Below are 23,735 nucleotides of genomic sequence, written 5' to 3'. Positions count from 1 at the left end.
GGCAACGTCTCCTTAAAAATGAAATTATAATAAAATCCAACACGATGAGTCACTGGATTTAATCAATATTGCAATAACAGAGCTTTATGCTACTAATATCTATTTTAATTACAGAGTCTTCATAATAGTTTTGTTCTTTATATTTAAGAGATATTTCAAAGCTTAGTTCAGCCAGCGCACTATGCACCACTGTGCCACCCTCACCATTTGAGAACCATCATGCTGGAATTATCTCATAAATTTGCTATTTGCAATACAACTTAAAGGTGCCCTGTGGAGTTTATGTTTACATTCAGCGTTACTCACCAAAAAGCACTGTGTGTACCCTTGAGGTCAAACAACTGCAAAGGCACATCAATGATTACTTCCTGGCATACTTCTTCTGCCCTGCCTCTGTTGGCGCATCGATACGTTTCCTGGGCCTTCATCACAACCTGTAGAATAGTAGAATACTGTGAAAACATTGGTAAAAAATGTGCATGCGTGTGCACGTGCATCCTCATGCATGAGAAGAAATATGGTTAGTGGTCAAAACTCCGCAGAGTTCCTTTAAGTACATGTCGTAAAAATATTCGTAATGATCTGACATACTGTCTTCCTAAGTTGGTAGAAGTAATTATTGAGAACTTTCAGAGAAATGGCTCAAAAGGGGAAATACATGGTTAAATGTCTAAAAGCTAAAGGATTTTTTTATGAAAACCATCATATCAATTCAGGTTCGCTGTAATTTATTGAGCTTTGTACATTTTATCTCACCTCAGAAAAACAGAGGCTAAGAACATTTAGTTTGTGATGCTCAAAGTAGCCAAAAAAGTACACCTCAAAAGCTGATCAGACAGTAAGACTTTCGTCAACTAGGTTACTCAGACAAGTTGTAAAATCTCATGAGTAGTTTCTCCCTCCTGAATGGAGATAGATGCTGTAGCTGGTAGGCATACATAAGTGAGTAGTTCTCAAAGGAGGAACTGAAAATAAGGGTTGCGGTTTATCAGAGGTAACCGTCATATGTGAAAAGAGACAATGGGGTTTAGTTTTTAAATGTCAAATTCAAATGTTGAGCATCACAGACAAATGCATTACAGGGTGTTACAGTGTGTTGAGATGATCCGTTTTACAGCTCGAAATTTCGGCAAATCACGTCAAAGCTAGATTTACAAAAACATTTTTGGAAGAACTGTCCCTTTAAGCATTGGGTTGAAGGCTGATCATCTCTAATTGAGGCCTCATGATGAAAGGCTGTTGCTATCATTCACTCTCTTTTGCTCAGAACAAAACTGTATTCAAACATCGGCACAAGCAAAGGAAAATACATTGTGTATATATAAGAGTTTAAGCAGAGAAGCATTCCGTAGATGCACCCATGCATTCACAATATAAAATGGAAAGCCCTCAATTCAAGGACAATGGCTTTATTAACATGAGGGAAACAGTCGGCATATTCACAAAGCCTAACCTTCACCGATTGGATTACTGAAGTACACAACACCCTGCTTCACTCAAGGGGAAAGGGGCCATGAGATTTATAATGATGCACTGAGAGAGCACCAAAGTGCAATCTATAATTAAAGAAGTCAGAGGAAACCTCACATGCTAATCATCTTTCCCAACTGCTGTTAATATATTTAAGCATATGGAAGTATTCTGGTGCGGCGCAGAATGATAAGCAAGACATGGAGGGAGATGAGGGGGTAATAAATTCAGTGGAATACATTTGAATCAGTTAAAAGGATTGTAGCAGAAAACAGTGCAATAAAAGTTTAATAAGGAGTTGGGGAAGAACAAAACAAAGCTGGCACAGAAATACAATTTCAGCTGATTAAGGGAAATATAGTTGCGTTCAATGGTAGTGGATGTTCATGAGCAATTTTCCCTAAAGCTTTAAACCAAGATTTTATGTAACCAAGTAGTATGAAGCTGCTCTGCTCCTAATTAATGTGCGACTTATCATGTTGCATTTTCACTGGAACTATTGCATTATAATTTTGCATGCTGTGTGAAAAGTACACTGTGCACACATAGGTCAAATTCAGCTTCCTGTTGGTTGTGTTTCGACACGAGGCTCTTAAATTATACAGATTTAACATTTCTATTTTAGCTGTTAAATTCCTTAAAACTGGAGCAAAACAAGCAAAGAAAATCATTAGTAGAGTATCAAGGGAAGGCACGTTTATTCATAAAGTACCATTCAGACACAAGGCATTTCAAGGTTCTTTAGAGATGCATATGGAATGTATTGAAAATAAAACATTAAAATTGCATTTAAAAGACAATCAAAACAGGGCAATTTGAATAATTACAAAAAAAACATTTAAAACAAGTCATTAACAAACATTAAAATTGAATTAAAAACAAAAAATTAAAATAAGAACAAGTAAAAGCAAAAACAAGAAAATAAATTTAAAAGATTAAAGATTAAAAAGGGGTTATGAATGTAATTTATTGGTAAGCCACAGCAAACAATAATGTTTTAAGCTATGATTTAAATGAGCTGACAAGTTTGAGCAGACCTCGGGTATTGAGGAAGCCTGATCCACAGGTGGAGAGCATAGACAGTAAAAGCTGCTTCACCTTACTTGGTTTGGATTCTGAGAACACTGAGTAAACCTGTTCCAGATGACCTGAGGGGTTTGGGTGCTTCATTGCGTACTAGTAAATCAGAGATGTATTAAAGCCCGAGACTACTGAGTGCTTTATAGACAAGTGGTAGGATTTTAAAATCTATCCTTTGATACACAGGAAGCCAGTGCAGTGATTTAAGGACAGGTGTGATGTTCTCCACTTTCTTGGTGTTAATGAGGACTCTGGCAGCAGCACTCTAGATGAGCTGAAGCTGTCTGGTTGGTTTTTTACTAAGACTTGTGAAGACACAATTACAATAGTGTAGTCTGCTGAAAATAAACACATGAACACCTTTTCCTGTATCTTGTTTAGACAGATCCTTTAATTCTTGCTATGTTTTTCAGGTGGGAGTAGGCTGGTTTTGTAATTGTTTTTATGTAGCTGTTGAAATTTAGGTCCAAGTCCATAACTACAAAATTTTTGGCTGATTTGTAGATTTTAGTTTCATGGATTCAAGGTGAGCACTGACTTTCTTTGTTCTCTGGGGTCAAAAACAATTATTTCAGTTTTTTTAGTTGTACAACATTCTGGCACATCCACTTACTGGTTTGTTCAATGCACTTATTTAGCAAATGTGAGGGACCGTAGTCACCTGGTGACACTGTTATGTAGAGTTATCATCTGCATAATCATGGTAAGAGATGTTTCCATAATCTCAGCAAGGGGGAGCTTATAATGTTGAATAGAAGAGGCCCAACGATGGACCCTTGAGGAACTCCACGTGATTTTTGTTAGCTCTGATTCATAATTACCAGTTGCCACCCAAAGTAGGCCCTATCTGTAAATATGATATGAACCAATTTAACACAGTGCCAGAAAGTCCCAACCACTTTTCCAAAACTCAACTTTTGACACCCTCAGGTGAATGGCATTTAGAACTTGAACAAGTGCAGTCTCTGTGCTATAATGTGAGTATCCAGACTGAAAAGCAGTAAAGAAATTCTTTTGCACCAGGGAAAGCTTTAGTTGCTAAAGACCAGCCTTTCAATAATCTTTACTATGGCACATTTGGTATGGGCCTATAGTTATTTATTACTAAGGCATCCAGATTGGATTTTCATAAAAGATGTTAAATAACTGTGGTCTTCAGGGACCTTGAAAAAGGGCCTTAGAGAGAACTATTGACTATCTGTAGTACAATTGAGGCTATGCAGTTAAAAACATTTTTTTAAAAAGCTAGAGTGTCAAGGCAGCAGGTACCAGACTTAAGCTGTTGAACAATTTCTGTCAAGGCTGCATAATCTAGATGGTGAAAATGTGCCAAAGTAACTGGAGTAGTCTAATGCAGAGGCACAGATGTCATTTTGCCCAAGATGGAGCTACAAACTGTTTGTCTTATCCTTAGAATTTTAATTTAATTTTTTTTATTTTTGTTATTTTTGTTAATAATCTCACAGAAAAAGGACCACCTTGCCCTTTTTAGTTCCACCTTAAAGAAGCCAAGTCTCTCTTTATAGATCTCATAATGAACCTGGAGTTTCGCTACCTGCACTTTGCCTGTCTGCACTCTCTTGAATGGCAGATTTATATAGGAGATAAGAGCTGCTCCTCGCTGCCTGGGGTCGGCTGTATCAACAGCAGTGGATCCATACCCAGTATGCAGAGGGACACATAAGCTAAAAAGGGGGGCGTGGGTTAAGGACCCAGTCGGTCATATCTACGACCGACAGTCTCCCTGCAGTCAGCGTTACAGGGCTGACTGCAGGGAGAATGTCCTTACTTTGTTTGGATAAGTGGGAGCTTTTGGTGCCACATTGCAACATCTCATAAATCCCTTTTATCTGCATCCTTAGCTTGTGTGAGATGTCTCAGAGAGGTGAGTGGGGAGGGTGGCTCTGGGAATGATCCACAGCGTTATCCTTGTTGTGCTGGGCAGAAGAGAAGCATCTTCTTTGGCCAGATTTTGCTGAACCTTTCCAAATACCAGCAGTGGGGTACTGAAGGCCATAGGTTAAGCTGGCAGTAAGTGAACGGACCCAGACTCTGTTCAAATGAACCGCATCCATTCTCTGACGAATTTGTTGCTCCCAGAACAGGTTGAAATAGTCAATGGAGCTCAGTATTTGAGCAGTGCATGCGGAGCAAAGCCATGTATTTAATGCTAGCAAGTGGCTAAAACATTCAATTTCCCTCACTGCAGTGGGGATTGGACCCGACACAAATATCTGAGCTGAGATTTGCTATAGGAAAAGCAATGGCTTTTGTAATTGTTTTAACTCCCTGTGTGTGGGCGTTTGCATGCATGTCAGCACAAGGGAGTGGGGGGTGGGGGTGTATGACCTTTTGGGAGCCACTGTAACTCGGATTCCCAGTTGGCTCCTCTCAGATGCCCTGCCCAGTGACCCCATTCACTGTGGGAAGCAAGGCCTTCGCCTCAGGGCAGCAGGGGCTGATAAGCTGGGGTTAGAGGTAACTCCTGGAGCTTCAGGCCTCACTGGTGAGAGCTGGAGCAGTGCCAAGGCCCAGGTCTCCCTCCACTAGGTCTTCCTGGTGTTCAGATCCAGAATCCCTTCCTATTGATACAAGCTCTTTCTCTGTTTTCTCCAAATGGAAGATGGAGTCATCTGGTTCAGTCTCACAGAGCTGCTCCTCATACTGAAAAGCAAGTGGCAAATCATGATTGACAATTATATTTCTTTCTATCCTCTATATATTTACAGTATGTAGTAACACAAGAGAAGTCTTACCTCTTGGACACGTGGACTGCCGAAGAGTCTGGCTAATGCTCCACACCGCTGTGGCAGTGAGTCGGTCAGTGGAGGGCCACAATGTGTTAGCAGCGGTTTTAGATATCTTTGACCTCGCTAAGGCATGGTGGCAAAGGTGTGCAGGTATCAAGTGTCAATGACATTAAACTGCAGGGAGAAAAATGGCTTGTTTTTCGCCTTTTACGAATATGGCCTCAGACCACCAATGATAATTTTAGCAGCACCAAAGCACATATCTCACAGGAAGCACATTATGCGATTATGTGGGAAAAAATGGAATTGCAGCATTTCGCTGATGTATTTTTGAGGGTTCATGAAGGTTCAGAAGATTATGTTGAATTGGTTAAAGTGAATCACTCTTTTCTAGAGAGAAGCAGGTAAGAAACATCCATACATGCACAAAATTTAAACAGAAAATATATATTAGACATGGGAAATTAACTGTGGCACATTAGCTATTTTCTTGAACATACTGTAAGAGTTGGTTCTGTCTTAAGATCCCAGTCATTATCATAATACATATTATTCAACGTGTCACCCAAGTACTCCCTTTCCAACTAGACTTCCAGTTCCCTTTTCACTGTGCAAGCAAAAGATAAAAATACATCAGAGACTAACTCACTTCCACAAGGCACAGCACAATAAGAGCCAAAACAATGACGCAGCCTTTTTCTGATTTCACTGACATCACCACAATGAAACCACATGCTATAATGTTGAAATGATAACTGTCTATGCAATTATATTAAGCATACTATTCCCCTTGTACTATTCCCCTTGCATACTATTCCCCTTGTAGTCATCTCACTGTCATTGAATGCCATTGGCCTTCCACTTTCAACACAACATACTGCAGAGAGCTGGATATTAGTCATTCAAGCTTTAGGTGCATGTGCTATTTTTGTTACAGATTACTAAGCTGTTAGCATTCTTAATATACATCTACCAGTTCTTGCTGTCATAAAAGGTCCAATGCTATAAAAAAAAAAGAAAAAGAAAAAAAAAAGACTCTCCAGGAGGGAGTGCTGTACAAGAGCAGACTGGCAGAGGACTAGATAGAGATAAAAATAATTTACTCACAGAAAAAAAGGTATCAAATGGGGTGTTATCTTGTTTCAGGCAAGCTGGGTCAGACTTCCACTTGATTGAAACCAGAGGCAAGGTCAGAAATGGTTTATAAATGTGTTTAAGTGATGATATAAAATGGTACAGGCAAGGATATTTCGGCTCAGTGTTGAGAGCAGGAGTTAGAAGGGGGGTGTTTTTGAATTGCCAGACGTTTCAGTGAAAATCCTCTGGAGTTGTTGTGGGCTAAAATCAACAAACACCCGTGATGCAATGTAGTCGCTTGATAATAACAATGACATATTATACACCCACTAACACCTCTTTCTGGGACAGATTTCAACATACAATGGCTTTCTAACAGATGGTCTTGTAAAACACTTGATTATGTGTCCTCTCTATTACAGACCCTTAAAAAATGACGGCACACTAGCTAAAAAAAATTCAGATTAATAATTGCCCTTCTGAAGGTTCGTACTTTGCTTTTACCTTGGAGAAAGACAAAACAATACTTCATCAATGGTATCATTTCTAGAAAAAGCAACCTTTGTACCTTAGATCCTTTCATGAATAATGTGGGACTTAGAGGTAGCACACAAGTGCACAATCCCCTGCTTCAAGTACAAAACACAAAAAAGAAGAAAATGATCTAATATGTTATTTGGCGGCAATTCTTACATTCTGGCGCTGTTATCAGCAATATGCAAGAGGTAGGAATTATGGCCACAACTAACAGGATTTATTTATAAATCTTTCAAATGAGGGACAGAGAGAAGAAGAAATAAAAAAAAAAGAGGGTAGAGGGTGAGGAGGTAGAAAAGGGGGGAATAATGACTTCCTTGGGACTCACAGGTGTGAGTTGTGCTGTTGTTTGCACAGTGTCCTCCACGCGGGTATAATACTAGACAGCGATGGTAATTATAACTGCTAGAGCTGCTTTCTGGTCCAAAATGGTGCAGAGTGAGTGTGTGTGTGTGTGTGTGTGTGTGTGTGTGTGTGTGTGTGTTGGAAAAGGTGCTGAGTAGTAGTGTGGGGGGTAGAGGCCCGACTGCTGCTTCAGCCACCATTGCAGCAAACATAATGTCCTCCCTTCATGTCCGACAAGTCACCTTCTCCTGACCTCTCATCAGTACATTTACTCAACTGCAGTACTTCAATAGAGTCCTGAGGTATTTATACTTTGAGCACTTCCTTATGATAGATTTATATATATATATATATATCATAAGGAAGAGAGAGAGAGAGAGAGAGAGAGAGAGAGAGAGAGAGAGATGAAGTGGAAGTAAGAACATACTGTATACTACTAAGAACAGAGAATATCAAAATCAAGAACAAAAAGGATCATGGACTGTCTCCAGCACGCAGTGATATCCAGAAGTCTCATCATCACTGTGAGTTTGCCAGGAAACCAGCACAGACACCAAGAAATAGTCTGGCGTAAAACCACAACTTGGAGTTTTCACACTTCATTTTTTGTACGGATTAAACAAACAGTAAAAAAGTGAGTTTTGGAGGTGGTGGTAAACCAATATTTTTTACCAGGCTAGCCCCCCCCCCCCCTTGCTTTCAGTCTTTATGCTAAGAGAAGATAACCAGCTGCTAGCTGGAGCTTCAAATGCTTTCTTCCAATTCTTCAAATCTAACTTGTAAACTAGTGAACTAATCCTTTTATGTTTGTTGGTGTCTATATGAAAAGACTGGTTTTATCACTCTATGCTAATTTTTACTACTAGCTACATTCATACGACAGCTGTAGTTAGTAGTATCTTATTATTCAGATGTTACTTGCAAAACATATGACATATGATATGATTAAATCACCCAACAGTATATAAATTTTGAGTAAAATTAGCTTCACTGACTAGCTACAACCATAAAATGTTGCATTAAATGTCCAACAATATCACACATTAATAAAACAACAGTCAAAGAAGCAGTACTAAACAATGGATACTTCTACATCCAAATGTCAGCAACACATATTTACTCCTTCTGTTACTCTTTATTTAGTATTGTTTATGTCTTACTATTGTGGTATATTATATAATACCATAAATATAGGTAAAAAATTGACTTGACTCTCAAGTCACGCCATGGACTCCCAAGACCCAGCCAACCGCATAATGCAGCCACCCCAGGTCTCTTAAATATGGGTGGCCTCTGGGATTCCAGAGTCAGAACAAAAACATCGCTTTCCAGCCCAGAAACCACATTCTGCAAACCACTTCAGCAGGAGGGATCAAACAGGCCAAAATGTCCGTCATTTTGATGTCTGTCAAAATCAGTGCATAAGAGTAAAATGTTCATCCCAATGAGCCTGAAAGCCAGGCTGACAGGGAAACGGTTAAGGAAGCAGCAGTATGCCTTTAGGAGACACCAGCAAGCCAAGTTGAAGGTCAATTATCTGGCAGTGGGATCCAGACTGAGACTCCTCTCACCTGGTCCACATCAAAGCATCTCAATAATACTGTTTTTTCCCCTCCATCAATAGGAAACATTGGCCAGGACTGTGCCTTTCATCCGACTCACAGCTTCTCTCATTCTCTCTCTCATAAATGTCATAAGTTTAATGTTTGCACTGTCTCAAATTCTGTGTGCGTGCTAGTACATTTATTAACTCCATGGCTGTCTTGCTTCTTTTTTTAAGCTCGTCTGGACCAATATTGTCAGAGAGTATGTATAACTCAATGACAATATATGAAAATATCCCTTTCAATATCTAATAATTACTTGAAGGTAGTTGTTCACAGATGTCCCCTGTTAAACTTGATTAAGTTTACAATGGCATAATACAAGGAACATTGTGAAAGATAATCCCCAAATCTAAAGGGGCCATGTATATACAGGCACATCCAGAAAAAAACCTGAGGCTGTAAGGCTGCCGATGTTGTCCCAAGAAAGTAATTACTTAAGTTGAAGGCTTAGTTTTCATTACATTTACAAAAGGTCTTTTTATTATATTTTTTGCATACTATCTACATAATTCTGATTAAATTCATTAGTTTTAGTCACGTTGCAAGAACACAAAGTGCAAAACCATCGAGGTTGTTGAATACTTTTTTTCGCTGCACTGTAAATGCAGATGTCATTACCGCATAAACTCATCTTCTCCGCTCTGCTTAATTAGAATGTAGTGATGTTATTATGTCAGAGAAAACTGACAGTCTTAACATGATTGAACAGGCCATAGTGAGGCATGTTTCTCAGTCTAGTAGACAGTCTGTTATAAATACCTACAACTATGAAAAGGTTAACTCAGATTTTTATTTTTAGAAAAGCAGTGACTCAAGGCTTTTTTGTCACAGGAAGAGATGTTTTTTCCATAAACAGAGCATCTCCGATATGTAACCTGCACATTTGGAGCTTTTCCAATCCACAGTGAGTGGTTAATAGTTTACCAACACTCCAATCATACAAATTTTAGCTACCTATAATTCACTTTAAATGCACTCCTCTAAATAAAAAAAAAAAAAAAAAAAAAAAAAAAAGAACATTAACACACTCATGCATTTAATGAACACTCTAAATGAATGCACTATCAGGCCTGCATCTCATTGTTTTGCAGTGGAGATTGAGTCCATAAAGTAAAATTATGTGCTCCTTCAAAAGCAACGGGCTAGGTCATGAGGCCATTAAGTGGTAAAATTAGATTAGTTTAAACCCTAATGCAGTCCTCATGAAATTCCACCGCAGATGACATGACTGTTTCCTTACTGCCAAATGATTTAACTACATTCTCTGCTTACAGGAAACCAGTTCACCCTGTAGTCAATAGCAAACACACAAATCATTAATCACATTGTATCAATCTTCTCATCCAACTCTTGGCAAGAAAGTAAATATGTACACATTTGCCAAAAATGTCACACTGTTCATTTAAAGTGCAAACGTAGGTGCAACTGAATGTATATTTCATGCTCCAAAATATGCCACATGCGCGCACACACACACACACACATACACACACACACATAGTGAACAGGTGCTAGCAGACCACCCACCAAAAGCAGTTCATGAACTTCCTGTTTGTTCTGCCATCACAGTACATAAGGGTCTTTTCTTCACGTTCCCTGAAATGAAGTAGTCTGCTATTTCTCTTGTATTTGTCCTCTATGTATAATGCTACTCCCAGACTGGTGCATTAACCATTGTGAGTGTGAGCAAGATGTGAGAGTGCTTTGGAGAAGAAAGCAGTGAAAGGATACTTGTAGTCCAGATGGTGCCACAGGCCTGGTGTTGTGTCTGGCCTTCCTGTAGCAACCTGTAGACCATGAGAGAACCACTGTTACTCATTGACACACAAAGACCCTCTGGGGTGGCCGTATACACTGCCTGATGGAAATGCTGAAAACCTGCACCCCTAGATTGTCAGCAGGGCCGTATCCGATGACCTCTGCTTTAACAAGTGGGACCTCAGGCACGGTGATCATATAGGAAAATCCTGTTCTCAAAAACTGCTGAGTCCCCTGAGATCCCTTCGCGCTACAGTAAGAACACGCCCCTAGCTGTCCCTCTGTGGACTCACACTCTGGGCAAGGTTACATTTAGCCATTTCCATAAGAAAGAGCCCTGGAGCTCGGCCTCACCTCTCCACTGGGATCGTCCTCCAGTCTTACGGGCGACGCTCTCTATTCTGTCTGCCCCTCTGGCCTCATAACGCCAGGGAGCTGGCCAGACCATGTCCCTTTCACAGTGTGCAGATAAGAGTGAAGCCATATAAGAAGATGAAAGAGAGGGGATGGAGAGCTGATGGGAAGCAGTGCTGGTAGGGTGGGAGGGGTGCGTGTGGGTGGACGTGCCTGCACAACAAAAAGGCACACTCAGAAGGCCTCTGTGCTGGCAAGGATGTGCTACAGACTGTCATTTAGCAGGAAGCAAAAGTGCATTTCCTCCTCCTGAACCTCTTCTTCACTTTGATGTCATACGGTGTTAAAATAAACAACAGAGCCAAGATTAAAGGGTAGAAGCTTATTATGTGCCAATAGGCAAGGATGGCAGGAAATACTGTAAATCCCTGTAATATACAGAATGGGCAAAAACTCTACCAACAGCCTATGCCTCAGATTGTGGGTCTGTATGTGCAATTTATTTGGCTATAAAGATATTATCATAAAGTACAATTTATTAGTGATTGTGGCATAAGTTTGAACTTTAGTGAGATGTTTTCTATTTCCATCTGTCATTTCTCTCTACATATTGTTTTTAAATTAGCTCCTCATTTTTAAAGTTTAATGTATACTGGCAATGGCTTTTCATGAAGAATTGATCCCCTGTATACCTAATCCAAGTCATATAAAACTCTTAGACCATTAGGACTACTAGTCCACAAAAAAAAAAAAAAAAAAAAACCCGACTGACTGTCTAATACATCAATACATCAATACAATAACACTAATGCTCAACATTCTAAATGGGATTGATGAGAAATACCTGCACAACAACTAGGCAATGCAACGCAGTGCAGCTGAATGGAGGCAGCAAAGCACATACAGTCACAGTGAAGGAAATCCTGTTAGCTATTTGCTTAGCTGCTTATATACATGAAATGTTCCATAACATTTTTTTTTTTCATTTTTTTTTTTTACAAATTATTTTGCAACATGTGAGATAATTTAAATTATTTACAATTTCCACAGGTAGTTGCTTTTTACGCTGTCGGACAGAGGTATCTGTGTACATCACATTTTGTATGTCTTCCTGCAGATGGAAGCTGATGGCGCTGACATTGTGTTACTGCACAGTTAAGATTAAAATACATTTCAGTGCCAAAAGGGACACAGACTGCAGGAATAAATAGAGCAGATAAAATATGGATTACTAAGTAAACACAATAAAGTGTTTTACCTCAAAAGAAAGGTCCTCCTCAGGATTTTCATCTGCATCCACCCCCATTCTGTAGAGAATCAAAGAAACTTGACTCAATACAAACAAATGACAAAGAGACAAAGACAAATCCCAAGGGTGTGATCCTTCACTACATGTGAAACTACAGTATATCAGTGCAAACAGTCAGTCTGGTGCTGCATGTGACTTTGCAGCGATAGTGAGCATGAAACTCGGCTCAGTGTGAACATGACCTTTCCAAACAGTTTCATCAAAATCAGCCTTGTCTTTCACATCACACCAAGAAAATGTCAGCTGGGGGAAACATTTTGATGAATGACAAACAGCGCCCGCAATTATGCTTGATATTCTGCGCGGCGGCAATTATTACCCCGTCGAGGTTTTGCTGCAAGGCGTGCTCCAGCAGCAGGGCTGAGAGCACAGGCCGACCGGCTCGCTCTGGATTGAAACAGAGTGACTCAGCGTTGGCCAGTGACAGCCTAGTGAGCTGCTTCATGGAGAAACGAGGGCGTTATATCTCAGTGTGCGCACGCATTCCCTGCAACTACACACGTGCTGAACTCCAACACAGCAGCACATGTCACATCATTTTTAACCCTGAATCTGAAGTCAAAAGGTGATGAGAGGGCTGTAGCGTTTTTCTGAAGTCATGTGGCGGCAATTTCTGATATATTATCCAAGAACATCACCCAAAATCTATCATTTACAGTTAAACAGCCTCCATTCAGTACACTGAGGATACAAGATTTCTCACATAGAGGAAAGTGATGCTGGGAGCGAGATGGCTGTTGGTGCTGGCTCCTGCTGGTCAGCTGTTAACTCTAATAGCCTTGCATTACTGCTGCAAAGCTCAGAACACTTTGAGAGACGGCCAACCACTATTACTGTGCACCGTGTGTGTCTGTCGATGTGCTCGTGAACACAGGCCTTTTGTATGTGCTGATGCCGAAGCCCGTCACCGAGAGGCCTCTGCAATAACACAACGGAGAGGAGATTCTCATCGGAGCATTAAGAGTGCTACGACTACTTAGGGTTGTGCAGAGTTTTGTCTCGGCTGCATTCCCTCCACAATCTGTTGTTACTTGCTCCTCACATTTCAGTTTGGTCTTCAGTCGGTTTTGTATACATTATGAAAAGAGGCTGCACAGGTCCTGTCCTCTGAAATAGTCTGGAAGAAAACATCTTGGACATGATTGTACTCATCAGTCAATTTGATTTGAATCCTGACATATCCATCACTGAGCTATTTCTCCCAGTTGGCTTTCACTATCTCTCCTCGTCTCCTTCCTCTATTTACTCGTTTTCATCCTGTTTTTTCCTTCAAGCTTCCCACACAGCAACATTCATCTTAACCCCATCCGTCTTTGTCTCTTTCTTTCCCTAGTCATATACATTTCCTGTTCTTCAACATCTTCTCTGTCCTATCCCCTTTTGCAGCCATCTTCTACTTAATCCAAGTCTCTCTCTCTTTTTTTTTTTTTTTTTAAATCATGATCTTCCTGTCTTCATCACCTCCTACCTCCTCTTAATTCTGGTTCTTTGTTTCCTCCTACCACCATCTCCCAGATTCTCTCTTTATTTGCTGCCCACCACATGGATCTATTCTTCTTGCCAGAACAGTAGGAAAGAGGCACTGAGGTTGAAATTGTGCTGAAATTGCACAGGAATGCTTGAGATCTGTCTTTTAATATGCAAGGTTTCTCTGGGTCTACGCTGGAGCAAGTTGGTTTCGGTGTAGCACAAAAGTGTTATCGGAAAAACTCTTGGATGGGGCAAGCTGTGACAGGCACAAACGGCCTGCATTGCACATTACACATCATCCTTCAGCTGGCAGGATACATTCCAGGGTGACAGGCTCTGTCACTGAGCTAAGCTGATAGAAAGAGGAAAGGACAGATAAGGTGTGAAGGAAAGAGCAAGAAAAAGGGAACAGAAGCTGATGGTAGAGCAAAAAAAGAATAGGGTGAAGAGAGCAAAAAAAAAAAAAAACAAAAAAAAAAAAAAAACAGTGACTTCCAATACCTGAATGTGATGGAGGACAGTCTGTGGTGACATGAGAGTGACAGAATGAGTCAGTGCTGCTAGTGATTGTGTGTGAGAGGGAGAGACAGTGAGTTTGTGAGTGTATGAGTGAGAGATTGACTAGGAGACAAGACAAGACAGCCAGAGACAGACAGAGAAAAAGACATAAAAGAGAATAGAAGAGAGTGGCAGTCTCTCTCAGTGCTGATGTGATGAGAGGAACAAAGAGATAACGAGGCGGCAGGGGGGGGGGGTTGTATTTGTGAGTAGGACGACGGCCTGCTTTGTGTCTTGGGGAAAAAATATTTTGCTGTCAGCCAGCCCTGCTCTCGCAATCTTGCACTTTTAAATTGATGTGACCCCTGTGCACTGTTGCGCTTGTGTGCCGCACACTGACATTCAACAAAGACAAATCACGTCCAAACTAAACGGACTACCCTGTAACTGCGAGTTCACATGAGTAAATCTGCAAATGAGCGAAAGTGGACAGCCAGAGGCACACGCTGAAAGAGGAAAGGAATTGCAACAGAGTGTAGGGACAGTCTGTAATCTTTGCATGAATTTGTATCAACTGAAGGAAATGAGGGCCAAGACAATAGCTGAGTCACAGATACTTCTGTAATGAGTCTCCACAGGAGTATGTGATCCTCCCATGGCCCAGTTACTTCCCAAAATGAGGTGGAGTCCCCTATTCTGTAAGGAAATCACATCCCATGTAATAAAAACAGAATACACAATGGAGCAACTCAATCTCCTGGAATCTGGCAAGATTGTAAGACTGAGTTGTGGCTGCTACCAGTCATCCGCAGCCCCCAAAACCAAAGTCTATGCTTCCCTTCTCTGTTAGTGGGGCTCGTTCTGTGCTGATATTATCTCCACCGTCTTGTGCTGAGCTCCACTGTGACTAAAATATCTCTGGACACATTCCAGGATGACATAGCGCTTTGCACGGGGCCTTCACTGACGACTCATCCTGGCTTTTGGGAAACGTTGCTATTAATACGAACGCGTTGTGAGGTTATTGTGTTTTTAAGTACGACAACAACACACACCCACATGGACGCAAAAGGAACCTACACAGACCCTTAAACACCTCCTTACAAGCTAATATTTCCACTATACCTCAGGAAATACGGAGAGCACAATATCTCGGCCTTGAGCAGTGCTGAATATGTGTGTGTGTGCACATATGTGTGTGTGCGCCTGTGTCCCTGTAGTTTTGTTATCAGTAGGTCTGACAGCAGCGGGCTGATAAAGCTGTGCTGGCTGTGCTGCAGGCACGCCGAACATGAGTCCTCAGGATAGAAGACATTGCAACATCACAGAACGTCAACTACTTTGCACATAAGGCTCGTTTATAATATATCCTCTTACCTCGGAGGAAGACTGTGAGTAGTAGTTAATTATGTTTACATTCAGGCAAAACATTTCCCTTGCAATCATTTCCCTGGGAGGAGAGAATATCCACTGGAAGTGATTAGCAGCACTGGTTAATAAACACTGGGATGAGATTCTTCTTGAGTTCAAGTACTCAAGTAGCATATACTCAACAGGGAGGGTAAATTAAGTTACGCCACCCCTCCCCTCTGCTGTGCTCACTGTGTGCTATTTCCTTCTCTTGATGTTCTGACACAGAGAGAGAGAGGGGATGAGAGAGAAATGTGAGGAGCACAGAGACACAGAGACAAAGAGAGTCAGTGTCTCACAGGGACTGTGTTTGCTCTGTACTGTGAATTTGGACAAGAAGAAAGCTGTAAGTCATCTTTCCAGTTTCCTGTTTTGCAAATCCCATTTGGTTGTTCATCTCACCAGGGACACATGGGTTCCACACTCAACAGTGTACACTCTTCACAACGGAGATCTGACTTTGGAACTAGCATTGATACGATCAGTCACACACACACTCACAAATAAAGGAGAAAGCATGGCACAAAGCATGGCACATAGAGGTGGACAGATGCTATGATATGAATTTGTCTACACTTTTTCAGCCACGCAATGGATTTCAAATGTCATGTCACCCAAACCACACAGGAAGTGTATAATTTGTATATTGAGGATGTTGTTGGTGAAGATCAGAATGTGGTCTGGCCCAAGTAACACGAGCAGTGGTGTTAAAAAAAAAAAAAAACACAATGCAGATATTTTCTGCAGTGACTGTGGCAGTGGCTTCGTAAAAGCTCTCATCCAAACTGTTGAGACGGATGATTTTAAAGGAACAACCTGTTATTTTCATATAAATTACAACCATATTTGAATATGTAATTATAAAAATTGTTATTGTTTGATCATAACAAATTATTTGCCTGCATGACTGTTTTATTTAGAAATATCACTGATGCAAACAAGCTTTTGACAGCATCAGAAAACATTTTGAATTGTTGTGGAGACTGAAAGAGCCGTCAATCAACGTGGGAGTCGCAGCAGGTTCTAGTTGAAAGATAACATTCAACTTGTTTTATGTAATAACAAACTGCAAATGTTTTAATCCAAACAAGTTGCCTTGTAAATGTCATGAGAAAGCTGAGCAAGCGGCGGTCACACACCCACACACACACACACACACACACACACACACGCACACACACACAGCTGTGAAGTGTGATAAGGTCTTAACTTCCACCATATATGAAACTTTCAAATATTTGAACAGTTAATTGTTAATACCTTTAACCCCAGGCAAATAATAATTACAATCCCAGAATCTTGTAGTGTTGCATTTTAATCACATTCACATTATAAGAGGGGAAAATTATGTACTATTATATATTGTTAGTATTCTATATTTACACTGGATGTAAATTTTAGGTCATAACACATAACTGCATATGAGTTGTCATGCATGAGTTGCTCTGAGCCCTGCATCTCTCAGTGTTACAACTCTGCAGTGGATGAGGAGATAAAACAAAGAACAATACAACATCAGCTTCCATTCCTATTACTGCAGTGTTATGAAAGAACAATCCATATATGGCCAAGTCTCTGACGGCAGTATTTAGGTCAGTCTACTGAAACCTAGAGCGAGAATCCCACTTTCTCTGCAGCTTTAACCCAAATTTCACATCACTTGAGCTGGTGTAAAAATAAAATTGAGTAGTGTGTGTGTGTGTGTGAGTGTGAATATTTGTACAAGAGTGCGTGTCAGATGCATGTGTATCAGTGATATTAGTCGAGCATTAATCTGTGCATGTTTGCAGCGGGCTGTGTACAACATTTACATAAGTGCACGGCTCATTGTCCAAGAGATAAAGTTTATTGGTACATATCTCATCTAACCAGACAAAACTTTTTAAATTTTCTGCCACATTGCACACTGATGAACAATCACCCACTCAACAGATGTCCAAATATCATGTTATAATTTCTGTTGTTTCAACTGAGTCACAGGATAATAATGGATAGAAATAACTATGGATATATAATGCCAACTTGAATATTGCAGCAAGTCTTGAAGCCAACTACTCACGAACTGTGTAAAAGTTATAACATTTTCACTGTAATTATGGACTTAATATGAATATATATTAATATGAAAAGTATTAAATTCCTTCAGTTACATAAACATGATAATACGGCAGCACAAAGGCAAGTGATTAACAATAATGATCCTGAATTCAAAATTTACTCTAAAAAGCTAAAGTAAGTGCTTTTTTCTTTTGCCAGGACTAATGTTAAAGTGCCTTCCAGATAAAGAATGAGAACTATAAATATCTCATTTTAAAAATTGTTCTAATTCTAGTGGATGGCAGAGTCAGTGGTGAATGATACTGCTGGAATCACTTTCAGAGCGATTTGATGAAAGATAGAAACATTGCCAAAAAGAAAGAAAAAAAAAAGAATTTTACTGGGTCAATACACCATGGCACCATTCAACATGGCAGATGACATTAGAGAGTCATAACTGAGGTTCAAAAAAACCCCACCTGTACTTGATAAAACAAACAGTATTTGTAGAGATGCTAACATCTAAGGACATCTTGGATGCAATAGCCCTCAGAATCAGTGGTTTACAGAACATTATCATTCATCAGTGTGGATACTCACATCGGTATAGTTATAGTTACTGTTCTTGGTGTGGACTGCCCTGACTGAAAGAAAGGGTGTAAATAAACAAGCGTGAGTTCCATTCTTTCAGTGAACACGTTATTAATTCATTATTCATGTGTTAATATGTACAAAGTATCTTAGAGAAAAAGTTGGACATTTTGGGACATACAATACACTTTAATGAGCATTAGATGAGAAGATCAATACCACTCTCACCTGTACTCAAAATATACAGCTAGCAGCTAGCTTAGCTTGGCATAAAGCCTGGGAACAGGGGGAAACAGCTAGCTCTGCTCTGTCTGAAGGTAACAAAACAGTTGCTCTAAAAGGTCACAAATAACCTGTTGCATCTTTGTTTAAAGCATAAAAACTTAACAAAGGCTGTTTTAAGTCTTTGTGCTTAGCCAAGCTAATTGGCTGCTTGCTGTGGGCTTCCTACTTACAGCAATTTGCCAATACTTTTATCTCAGTATCATAGAAGCAGTACTTTAGATAAACAAGGTATGGAGCATACTTTCCTACTTTCTGCTACCGATTTGTTTTTTCTTGTTTATCATTTCATTACTGTATCAGGATCCTCCTGTGCTACATATGCAATATGATAAAAAGTGAACAAGAAAAAGAATGGGCAGTATTACTTTATAATATCTCTTTCTCAGTCTCTCTCTCTCTCTCTCTCACACACACACTTTCTCACTGTGTCAACTGCCATGGAAGCTGACACACATCAGCGTTTCAAGCAGTGTCAGTTTAGCAGTAAGGGAGTCTTTTAGCATTTGAGCCAGCTGGATCCCCTGTGGATAGCCACGGACAGTTGGGAGCAGAGAGGGCTGTGGGAGCCAAAGATATTATTATCACACAGAATTCATTTCCCTTCTCACAAGGTTCACCTGGATGTCTCAGCATGACAAAGGGAAACGGCCTAAATTTAGTCTAGCGGAATTAGCGGGATATGGGGCATGGCAAGAATCCTTTGGATAACAGTCACTGCCCAGGATGATGAAATTTAACATCCAGACTCAAAACTGAATTCAATGTGTATTAAAAAAATGTTTCTTTAAATTTTCTTTAATGCACATTGAATTCAATGCTACACTTTCTTTAATGCACATTAAACTTAAAAATCAGAAAATAAGTCATTGCTGTATTTCCCTTTTTTATACCAATCTGCTTTCTAAGATGAAAAATAAATGTGAAAAATGCTTAGCCTTTACACAGCTCCCCTGTTTACTCACAGGAATGGGAGTTATTTACTTTTGAAGAAAGACCCGCAACCACTAGTTTTGGTAGTGCAGATTGACTGCCCTTATGGAAAAATAACATTACCTTCTGACAAATATGTTACCAGGCAGATATATTCACAACTGACAAGCTTGGCCCCAGTCAAAGTTTTACTACTGGCATGCGAATAAAGCCATGCAATATAAATGTACCATAGTTATTCAAATGCTTTCTATGTGCATTGTAGTTAGGTACTAATTTTACAAGAACTACATTAGGGAAATTAAGGCACATCCATGTTGTATTTCTGTCCTTGGATGTCTTGACTTTGCCATCAGCAAGAACTATCAATGATTGTATTAACGTGTTAAGCCCCACACAAATGTGAACATCTATGCCAAAGTCTCACTTGCACAGTTGGGTCCTTGCTGAAAATTGCTCTGAAACCTCAAGCTGTTTAATGATTGTTAATGACAAGCAAAGTGTTCGACTAAAAATACCATAATAGTCTGTTGCATTGCTGCTCGCTGGTGCACGCCGGCGGACTGGGAAATCGTAATGAAAAGGGGCTGTGGTCACTGAAATCCAACCAATTTCAAAAACAATGTTGTTGATGAAGCTTTCAATAAGCGGACTTGTCTGATGCACTTGCCTGCGAGTCTATTTTAGGTGCCAAAACACTCACAGTGTTGGGACAGAACAAAGCCCGCCACATGACTTTATATCTCCTTCCTTCTTCCTTTCTCTCACTCTTGCCAAAACTGCCTCAAGGATATGAGATCAAATGCCTCCTCCTGATAGCGCCGGTGAAACTTTTTCGTGTCTGGCTCTGAGGGATGTCTTGATGCTCTGTTTGGTTGTCATATTTGGACAGTGCCAACTCTTTATTGTGCAGGATCAAGGGTGATGTCTGCTGGCACCACCTAAAGATATCAGGGGAATCTCAGAGGAAGAAGTTGTTGGTATAGGGTGTGGATTAACATGAAAAACAACAGTAGCCTGCTTTCTGTGCTATATGTGGCACTGGGCTAATTGCTTATTGCTTCCTCTTGCAGAGCTTACTAGAGGGATTTCCTTGTCTTTTTAAAAAGGAAAACAGACGACAGTAGCCAGGCTACTAAATTAAACCCGCGCTGGAAGGAGACTTGAAAAAGGACACTGTGACCACTATGAAACACAAGAACTGGAACTGACACAAGTAAGGTGCCAAAAGATGACAGGGGTGGTGAGAGGATAAGGAAAGTGTATTGCTGTGTGTCTGCTGCCATAGCAGCAGGCTGGTCTGGATGGCCATTAGTCAAATCTGTCTGACAAATCAGACGAAGTGTCAAACCTCTGTTTCATCCCCCAGGAGGCATGGAGCTGCTACACTGTCAAGTCCGGAGATGCACAGATGCATGTGTTGCAGGTGCATAAGTGGTCTGTGATAGTTGATTTTGGGTTTAGACAACGGTATAATCACCCCGCTATCTTCCCCCTGCTCACTCATCTGCTGCCTCATCATCCCCTCCACTTTTTGTATGCACACCTTCTTCACAATGCTTGCTGCTGCTGCTGAGGGGGAGACTGTTCTCTATATGTAGGTGCTGATGAAATTCTGAGGGCGAGTGGTGAATTATTTAAGAGGGAGGATTATGAAAGCAGCTTCTTGGCACGTTGCTAGCGGGTATGAATCGATATGAGCCCTCCCCACCTTCCCCTTTTTTCTCCCTGAAACCACAGACCCTCTGAACAGAAGTCCAGACACATGGCCACGGGACACGGCAAACTGGACAGCCAGATGCACTGTGCCTGTGCGTGTAAGAGGCTCGATGAAATACAGTACACAAGAAAGCCAGCAGAAAGAGGTCGGGATTGTGTGTCTGTGTGTGTGTAAGAGACAGACAGAAGGGCCTAATTCAGACTGACCACTTCCACAGGAACAGATGGCCAACTCAAGGCCTGCCAAGTCTATTCTTCTTTTCCCCTGGTTCTGCCTGGAGGCGGGGGTCTACAGTCCAAGTCAGAAGGGTTAGAAAAACAGACAGGCGGCCTTACACACAGCTGTAGAGCACGCATACACACAAACCTACATTTCTGCGGGCAAAGTCTCACCCTTAGCTATGCACCAGTTACATAACAGTTTCACACAGTTGCCTTCGATAAAGATTTGATTTCATGGACTTGATTTGTGCAGTGCCGATGCTCGGAGGCTTTCGAGACCAACTAAATGACCATCTTCCACCACTCTCTCTCTCTTTTCACTTGATTGTCTCATAGTGAGTTAGTCTCCATCCATTTCTCTCTCTGTACCCCGCCCCCCTCCCTCCTCTCTACGTGTGCACATTCTGCTGAGCCATTAAGTCTGCCTCTCTTTTCTCATCTGTGTATTGGGAGTCCATGTTTGGCCAACACTGTTGTTCTCTCTCTGGCCAATGATCTCCTGCCTCAAAAACAAGCAGTATGTACCAAACAAGAACCATCTCAGGAGGGAGGTCGGATTTCAGGGCAACGATCAAAGAAAAATGGACAGGTTTCAACCTTGTGGTGAACCTAAAATTCAGGGCATAGTGCATCATCATTCATGAGACAGACGAATCACAACAAGACTAGGTCAAAACCTTCACATAGCCGGACCGGGTTGTCGGCTATTTGCATTCTGCCTAGTGTCTGCCGGTTTCAGCCCTTTCTCCGTTTGCTTCTCTCCTCCTAGCTGTGCTCACATACAGTATTTTCATCCAGCTGAATTCCCAATAAAGCTGCTCTCATTTACATGTTTCTGTGGTCTGACAACAGAACAAGTGTCAATTAGTCACTAAAACACAGCACATTAAGAGTACTTGTTAACTAGCAGTCACTTCTAAGCCATTTTCCAGCTGCTCTGCTCTACACTGCTAAAACCCTGATTTTATAATCATGATGTCATCTGACAAAATCACCATACACATAAATCGGCACACAGATCATTTTGAAAGACCAACAACCAACAGTGAAACACTCAGCTAGCTAACCAATAGTATAACCTTATCACTCAGTCACAGGGCATTCAGCTGACCAATGATTTAACTTCATCAGTCAGTCACTCACTGACATTGTTGACTTACTGCTGCGGTCCAGCCAAAAAGCTCACAAGGATGACAGTCAGTTTGTATGTGCCTTAACAATGACAGGGAGTAGAGGAAGTCCCCATAGGAAACAATAGATCAGTGTGTAAAGAGACAACTGCATCCTTTCAAGCTGTGGATGTTCAAGGTTTTTTCACTATGTCCATTACATGGACATGGTCTACATTACCTTCTAAAAATTTGCATTTTCATTGTGAGTATGTTACCGTTCAGTTCAGAGCACCACCGTGTCCAAGTACAACCTCACAGAGCTGCTAGTGTGGCAGTAGACTCGTAGGCTAACTTTTCAACACAATATTTTAATTATATTTTGTTACCAACATTTTGGGTGGGCGCACTTTTGGTTCCACTTCCAAATAAGTATTTTAGATAGTGAAACTAAACCTGTCTAACTTTTCATATTTCATCCCCTAGACCCTTTTTTGCTGCATTCTGAGGTTCCAGAAATTAACTTTGGGGATAAAATGTTTTTATAACTGGGAGGACTGAACAAAATAGAGCCATCTCATTTAAAAAAGGGCATAAAGATTTCTCTACCACTGAATGTGGTTTCTTCAGGGCAGACTGGAGGCTGCAGTGAGTCCTTATCGGAGGGTGACAAGACGGGCTGTGGCTAACTGGTTACCGTGCTAAATTCGGTAGAAGAAAAGATATGATAAGTCACAAGAGTTAACATTGGTGAGGAAAGAAATGAAGTTTGATGCTGAACGCACGTTTCCTCTAGACTAGTAAGTAAACAGCTGTTCATGCCAACGTTGGCTATGAAAAAATAGCAAAACTTACAAAATGCAAAACACCCTACATTTTGAATGAAATAAAAAAAATCTGAAAACTTGATTAAATTGATTTTGCCCTCTTTTCATCATTTCAGGCCGTCTCTCCCTGCAATTTTGAGTCTCCATCTTTCCCTTCAATGTTCTTTCCGTTAATTCTTCAAGAGGCACAGGGCTGAAATTATAGAGGGCTAAAAATAATGGCGCTATAAATAAGAGGTGCCCATTGAGAGTGATTGAGAGGCAAGGTCGCTAGGCAGCTGGGGATGCTGGGTAAGTTGGATTCATTAGCGCTGTGTGCTTCCAAAGAGTAGCCATCACAACTCTACCAC

The 23,735-nt window shown here is 40.7% G+C and overlaps 1 protein-coding gene across 2 annotated transcripts in view; it reads right to left on the bottom strand.

Moving 5' to 3' along the window:
* The window catches only part of LOC111237823 (sodium/hydrogen exchanger 9-like), a 64,889-nt gene that overhangs the window by 5,096 nt on the left and 36,058 nt on the right, over positions 1-23,735 (bottom strand). Inside the window, exons 13-17 of one of the 2 annotated variants that reach the window (XR_002665790.1) lie at positions 12,237-12,285; positions 10,598-10,653; positions 5,307-5,412; positions 4,900-5,214; positions 307-434 (exon numbers count right to left, since the gene is read on the bottom strand). Coding sequence is in view for 1 of the 2 variants with exons in the window: in XM_022767082.1 (XP_022622803.1) it covers positions 5,044-5,214; positions 5,307-5,412; positions 10,598-10,653; positions 12,237-12,285 (382 nt within the window). In the remaining variant the exon portion in view is untranslated. Of the gene's footprint in view, positions 1-306; positions 435-2,377; positions 5,215-5,306; positions 5,413-10,597; positions 10,654-12,236; positions 12,286-23,735 lie in introns of those variants that run through there. The other variant, XM_022767082.1, reaches the window with a different exon arrangement.

Source organism: Seriola dumerili, unplaced genomic scaffold (genome assembly GCF_002260705.1).
Source record: "Seriola dumerili isolate Sdu_G_001 unplaced genomic scaffold, Sdu_1.0 BDQW01001124.1, whole genome shotgun sequence".
Classification (NCBI taxonomy): domain Eukaryota; kingdom Metazoa; phylum Chordata; class Actinopteri; order Carangiformes; family Carangidae; genus Seriola; species Seriola dumerili.
Note: the sequence above shows the minus strand (reverse complement) of the source record. Positions and strands in the feature narration are given on the sequence as shown.